The 7,540-nt window shown below is 42.2% G+C and overlaps 1 protein-coding gene across 1 annotated transcript; it reads left to right on the plus strand.

The window, feature by feature from the left end:
* The first annotated feature begins 5,103 nt into the window (after positions 1–5,103).
* LOC135970359 (Fc receptor-like protein 3) lies at positions 5,104–7,382 on the plus strand. Its single transcript, XM_074033990.1, has 4 exons — positions 5,104–5,132; positions 5,288–5,343; positions 6,395–6,640; positions 7,108–7,382. The coding sequence occupies exons 1-4, from the start codon at positions 5,104–5,106 to the stop codon at positions 7,380–7,382; spliced, it is 606 nt and encodes a 201-aa protein (XP_073890091.1).
* Positions 7,383–7,540: the final 158 nt, after the last annotated feature.

The raw sequence follows: 7,540 nt of genomic DNA on the forward strand, positions 1-7,540 counted from the left end.
TCAAGTGAGCAGACCAGCCTCTGCTTGATATGGAATTGTACTGGCCTAAGAAGACTGCCTCCTAGGGAAGATTTTCACCTTGCACTTACATTTAGTTCAGTTAGAAAGTATATCTGGCCAGATATATGTGTTTGCTCATACCTGTAGCCCCAGTACTTTGGGAGGTGGAGGTGGGTAGATAGTTTGAGACTAGGAGTTCAGGACCAGTCTGGGCAGCATAGCCCCATCTCTATATGAAAGAATTAAAAAATTAAGCCACCTACAATAACTAAGCAATCATGTCAGTAATTGTTTAAATGTTTTACACCCTTGAGCCTAGAGAACATCACATGAATTCAAGAGTGATCCATCCAGTTTGCTGCTTGGACTTGAAAGCAGGGTGAGATTTGGGGTGACTGAGATATAAGAAGCTTTTCTAGGCTTCATTCTAGCAATTTAAAACTAGATTCTTACTGGTGTTTTGTAGCATACAAGGAATCTTACAGCCAAAAATATTATTCCAGTCACCAGTGCCTAAAAATGCTTTAGAGATTTCTATTTTTGCCCCTCACCCCCTCAAAACAAAACAAAACAAAAGACTATCTGCTTCACCTAAGACTACCTAGAAAATGTGACTCTGCCTACTGTGGGCCTCTGTTGAACCATCTTGTAGCCCCCAAAGTTCTGTTACCAGGCAGCACTTGTGTCTTTCCAAGCACTTACTGCCCGTGTGTAAGCCCTTGCCTTGTCTGTCCCTGCTTACAAGGGCTTCGCAGCAATCTTGAAGGCCCTCACAAGGTTTTTGTGCCTTTTGCTTATTGACATTCATGGGTACAGTCCCACCTCTATAGAAGCAGTCACCTGCCTATGAACAAAGCCACCACAAGTTGTGTCAGAAAACCATATGCCCTAAGACTGCAAGCATCTTGCCCAGGTTCAGTAGTTAAGTATAAAAGGCGGCTCAGAATAGTCCTCTGCAATCCGGAAAATGCCCTTCTCTCTTACTAAACAAATCCCAAGGCTGAGAATGACAGGATCTGTTGCCACCAAAAGCCTCTCCTTGTAAATATATAGTTCTCATACATATGATCTTTTGTTTTTAGTTCTTTAACATCTAAACCCATGCCACAATTATTTGTGTCTCTGAAAATTTGCTCTGGAACTTTAGACTCCCCCACTCCCTCCTGACTTAAATCTCCATACGGAGGAAGGCATATGCTTGTTCATAAATCCTTCTACCAGCAGAGTTGCATCCAGGGGGAAGAGCATGGAGCTAAGTTTAGCATGGAGCCAGGCACGGTGGCTCATGCCTGTAATCCCAGCACTTTGGGAGGCCGAGTGGGTGAATCACGAGGTCAGGAGATTGAGACCATCCTGGCCAACATGGTGAAACCCAGTCTCTACTAAGAATACAAAAATTAGTCGGGCATGGTGGCACGTGCCTGTAGTCCCAGCTACTTGGGAGGCAGAGGCACAAGAATCACTTGAACCCGGGATGCAGAGGTTGCAGTGAGCTGAGATCGTGCCACTGCACTCCAGCCTGGGCAACAAAGTGAGACTCCTTCTCAAAAAATAATAGTAATAATAATAATAAGTTTAGCATGACTAAATTATTCTTCCCAAATTTACCAATCACATAAGGCATGTCACTTCTTCCAGGGTGGAGTGAGTTAAGGAGCAGAAGGAGGAACGGGAGTAGGAGTTGCATGCACATGGAAGAAAACAAGTGTCTCTCCAACACAACCATTCATTAATTTATTCAGGCAAATGAAAAGTTATTCTGTTCAATTAGATTTGCCATATTTAGCAAATTAAAATATGGGACTCCTACTTACATTTGTATCTCAGATAAACAGTGACTACTTTTTAAATGTAATTATATCCTGATATGGCTCTGTGTCCCCACCCAAATCTCATCTTGAGCTGTACTCCTATAATTCCCGTGTGTTGTGGGAGGGACCCAGTGAGAGATAATTGAATCATGGGAACCGTTTTCTCCATACTATTCTTCTGGTAGTGAATAAATCTCACGAGATCTGATGGTTTGATTAGGGGAAACCCATTTCACTTGGCTCTCATTCTCTCTCTTTGCCTGCTGCCATTCGTGTAACTTGCTCCTCCTTGCCTTCTACCATGATTGTGAGGCCTCCCCAGCCATGTGGAGCTGTAAGTCCAATAAACCTCTTTATTTTGTAAATTGCCCAGTCTTGGTATGTCTTTATCAGCAGCATGAAAACGAACTCATACATATCCCAAGTATTGTATGGGACATAATTATAGTAAAAATTATTTATTTTTTATTTGAAATACAAATTTAAATGAGAACCTTGTATTTTACCTGGCAGTCCTCTACTGAGTGAAAGGCACTGTGCCAAGGTGCTAGAATAATGTGAATATGACGTAGTCCCTGTCTTCAGAGACAGAGGTAGAAAAATGTAACACTTTTGGCTACAGATGAACAACTAAATTCAAAATACTCTTTTCTGAGCATATCTTTCCAACCACAGGAAACAACAGTTCAGAGTCATCAACAACATCTTCACCTTTGAGCACGAAGTGAATTTGAGGTTTATTCATGTTTCGAATTAGTCTGAATTGACACACTGAATCTTGAAGCTATCCATATCCCACTGAACCTTCCTTTTGTTGATGACCATTCTGTCCTCAGAAAAATGAAAAATAAGCCCTAACCATTTCCTTCCCTAAAGATGCTTAGATCATTGAGAAATACCATCAAAGGGACGGGATGTTTCAATTCACTGTGATCAGCTCTGGGGTGAAGGAAATCGAAGTGTTATTGATGCACATGAGAGGAACACCCAGCCCAAATGTGGGAGGTCAGAGAATGCCTCTCAGTAGAAGTGGCAGCATACTCTACAATTATTAATGGACCCTGTACTATGGATTAATTGGGTACAATTTTAATAAATAATTTAGTTTAAATAAATTGATATAACCAATACATCTTCTCCAGAATATTGGAGAAATCTCTAACCAGGAGTGACTAAGAACACATTGAAACACATCCAATCCTCTTCTATTGTCATACTGTTCCTTACTGCTTGTTGGTCGTTCATTCAGCAAGTCCTTATTGACAAATTGGTATGTGACAAGTGATCTGTTAGGCATTGAAACAAAATAAAGAACAAACTAGGCTTGTTCCCAAACCTTGCAATACTATCTAATGAGAAAAACAGGTATTATACAATCACATAAATATAGAGAGAAAGATAAAATTTGGTGAATTCCATAGGAGAAAGAACATAATAATATTCGTTTAAAAAAGAGGACCCTCTTTCCATTACATGCCAAGGTTGGGCACCCTGAGGATGGGACATTTGATCTGAGATCATCTTCCATTTCTAATGTAAAGGTCTCTGAATGATGACAACTTTATCCTGGTAGGTAGATTCCTAAGAATGGCTTGCCTCTAAGTCTAAAACATGCATTCCTAACAGAAGTGACATCACCCTCAAAGAGGCAAGAATTGACTCTTGGGAAGATTAAAAAAACCTAATTTTTTAATGTATCAAACACAGCTGTACATGCAACACATAAACATATAAATAGTATATTTGTGGTATTAAATTTTCATGGAAAAAGGGGGTGGCTAAAAACAAAAATGTCTAAAAAAGATCCTTAGGGGAGCAATAATGAAAAAATGGTTGAGAAACACTGGTTCAGAGTTTTTATTCAATAGTCCCTCAAACAGTATTTACTGAAGGCATGCTTTCAAGAAGAACAGTTAGAGGTGCAGGGGATATAATAGGTAAGAAAAGGGGTCCTTAAATGTTAGTGGGAAAGAAGACGCAAAAGCAAACAAGGAAATAGAGAAAATAATTGCAAATTATTATTAAAACTGTGAAAAAAACACAAAGGACTTGAAACAAAATAATGGGGTGGAACCTCTTTGATTGCAAAGTGAGGGAAGGCCTTTCTGAGAAGGGCTTTGGCTTTAAAAACGGTGGTACACTTGCTGATTTATCTCCTAATTTGCAGATCTGGGTGAGATTACGAGCAGTCCCTAATTTGTAAATTTGTATTATTTTCCTGTTCAGAAGCCTCATGACAACTTATGTGAAAGTCAAAAAGGCATATGCTTGACACATCTTGACTGTGTGACTCACACCACGCTCATTAAGCTTGCTTACATTAGGAGCTGCATGCGGAAGCAAAGGCTGTGTGAAGACAAAGAAGTGAAGGGGTTTTCCATGTGAAAAACAAAGAAAGAATTATTTGAATATTAGCAAATCCACAACTTCACATTTCTAGAGAACCCAGGCACAGCCTTGGAGACATTACTCCTGAGAGACTGCATTTGTTGGAAGATGAGCCCCAACTTCTAAAAATGTATCACTACCAGGATTGAGATACAAACAGCATTTAGGAAGGTAGCCACGTTCACATTTTCAGAGCCCAAAGCAAGATATGTTACTAAGCTCTTCTTCCCTTTTCTAATTCTTGCAGGTCTGATCTGAGTAGCAGCTTCCTGCCCTCCTTCCTGGAGATAAGTCCGGCTTTTGGTGAGAAAGACTTTCCCTGCCCTCTGCCCGGCCGATGCCCATGCTTCTGTGGCTGCTGCTGCTGCTGATCCTGAGTGAACAGATGGACTATAATGGGACCAGGGCCTCCGTTCCTAAAGGTGACCAGGGAAAAACTCAAGGAGCTTCTATCTCTGCTTCTACTTGGGGTTCAGAGACAGATAGCAAGGGATGAGAAGTGAGCAGAGCTGGGTTCCCAGGACAACCAAGAGGCTCCAAATGTAACCATCAGAACAAGCCACATATCCTGCCCTTGGTTTCTCATCCACTGCTTTTCTCTCCTCACAGGAAACTTGGATTTTTCCTTCTGCCAAACCACAACTCTATATCCCACCCTCCCTCTTAAGCCTCAGACTAAATAATTTTTCAGATAAACAGTTACTTCTAAAAACTTAGGCATGTGAAGGAAGGTCTACTGAGAAACATCACTCTTTTCTAGAAGTTTTAAGCCAAAATTTAATCAGAGATTGAAAAAGTGAGAGGAACAATAGGAAGCCCAAGGAACGAAGGGAGCATAAACCATTTCTGCAAGTCTTTGTCTGCCCCTGCACTCAGAGAAGACGGGGAGAGAATAAAGTGTGCCATGGCCAAGAAAATAATAGCAGAGATGAGGTCAAGCCTTTGACACAAGCCATCACGTTGGTAAAATAATTTATAGGCCATTTGTTTGTTGCTTAGGGGCTCTGGGTGATATAAAAAGGGAGCAAAGAAGTGATAAGGAAAAACAAAAGAAGCGGTTGTGGTTAGGTTGTTAAAAAACGTTTTAGAGAGTGTCTGATTGTCATTTTCTGCTCCCTCACAGCTCGTAGAAGAGAACAATCAGGTAAGTTTCTCCTTCTCTCTGCCCCTCTGGTCTCTGTATATGGGTGCCCTCAGCCCACACAGCCTGCCCCAACGCTTGCAGGGATGCATCCCATCAGCAGTGCTGATGCTCTGGGGTCACATCTGCTACTACATTGGGTGAACAGATCCTCCTCCGACTTTTTCAGTCTCCAGGATTTTTTTCCCCTACATTACCAGGATTCCTCAGAGTAGAGGAAGGAAACATTTGCAGAGCAAAGGGCAGAAGCAAGAGGCTGATGATGAAGGAATCTCATCTCTGATCTCCATATTCTCTAATACATCGCCTTCTGAATGTCCAAGCTAGTGCTGGTATCAAAGGACATAGAAATAGCTCCCATTCATGGAGGAAGATGCTACAGCAGAATCCTTATAAATCTCCAAAAAGAGCTCATGCCACTGCCACACCTCACTTCCATGCCTGTCAGTCAGTTGCAATTCCACACACAAGTTTGACTTCTCAAGCAGCCCGTCCTCCTCTATTTAAATTCTTTATGTCCCTCCATTGTTTACTGTGCCCAACTTACATGGAGAGTAAAGTTGCCTTCCCCACAGACTCTCAAACTAAGAAAGATATAAAAGTAATACAAGTGAGAAAATCTTATTCATTAAGTGTTAACAAGTAGGAAGTAATTTTCTGGAGTCTAGAAACTACTTCTGAGGTATATACATCCCAGGTTCACCTTTATCTGGACAGAAATGCATAGGACAAGAGAATTTCAGAATCAGCCACATTCTGAGGCCTTCACAGTGTTTGCCCAATGGCAAATCACATCTCCTGAGCTTTTCTAAGGCAATGCCAGGAACCCGAGACCTCTCCCCTGTAATACCCATCTGCTCACCTCCAGAAAATGGGTGAGGAAGAACAGATTCTTTCCCAGGCATTTCCCCAGGTTATTTCTGCTCCATTTTCCACCCTGGTCCTGACTGGAAATTAGTCCAGGAAAACTCCTGACTGTAGGTTGGGCTCCCACTGTGCTGTCCCCACCTCCCATTGACCTTCCTCTGCCTTTATCTTTCTATTTCCTGTTTAGGGGTAGCTCCAAAAGCTGTACTTCTCCTTGATCCTCCATGGTCCACAGCCTTCAAAGGAGAAAAAGTGACTCTCACATGCAGGGGAATATCACAGTCCCCCGCCCGCGGAGACACGTTTTGGTATCGCGATGAGAAGCCGTGGAAAATACAACATAACGCGATCCAAATTAGGGAGTCTGGAAATTACCAATGCAAGACCCTAGGATCCTCCCTCAGTGATGCTGTGCATGTGGAATTTTCACATGGTGAGGAATGGAAGGGGAGTGTCTAAAGTGTCAAGCCGCCAGGCAGAATGTCTGAGGGCTGGGTTAATGCAGGGATCCCAGGCAGAGTTGTAAGCAGACATGGGGATATTTGATGCGCTGACCCCACTGGGGAAAATAAAGAGATAGGGCAGCAGCATGATGTTGGATTGTCTATCTATTCCCCTCCAAAGAAGTATGGGTGACCCTGTGGCCATCAAGCACAAAGAGGTTTAGGTCTGGGATTCCTCTTTTTGTAAAGACGTGTGAGGATTTCTCAAGAAAGTTTTCTGGGAATTGGTTCGCTCTCCTGGGGAAAGGAAGAATAAGGTATTGGAGCCACATGACAATGTGGGTGGGGGCCATTTGCAGGTGTGTATAGAACTATGGCTCTTGCCTCATGGGCGGAAATGGGAGTGAAGGCAGAAGCAACAGGGTATAAACTGAGTGTGCTCCTGTGCTCTTTGCAGACTCGCTGATCCTGCAGGCTTCGCATCCTGTCTTTGAAGGAGATAATGTCACCCTGAGATGTCAGGGGAAAGAAAATGAAAACGCTCGTGAAAAGGTTTACTACAAAGATGGAAAACAGCTTCCTAATAGTTATAATTTAGACTTCATCACAGTGAATTCAGTCTCCAGGGACAATAGCAAATATCATTGTACTGCTACTTGTACGATACTTTCCATAGTATCAATTAAACGAAATTCAAAACGCCTAAATATCCAAGTTCAAGGTAATGGCTAGATTCCTGTGGATTATTGGGTTTGGTAGGGAAACTGAGGATAAAGGGAAGGTGTTTATCAGTGGGAATTTCATAAAGAGATTCCTATGGCTCAGCCATGGGAAGGAGATTGTTCTTTCTGCATGCTTCTTTATCTCCTGATGGCTGGTGCTGAGAACAG

Source organism: Macaca fascicularis, chromosome 1 (assembly GCF_037993035.2).
Source record: "Macaca fascicularis isolate 582-1 chromosome 1, T2T-MFA8v1.1".
NCBI classification, from domain to species: domain Eukaryota; kingdom Metazoa; phylum Chordata; class Mammalia; order Primates; family Cercopithecidae; genus Macaca; species Macaca fascicularis.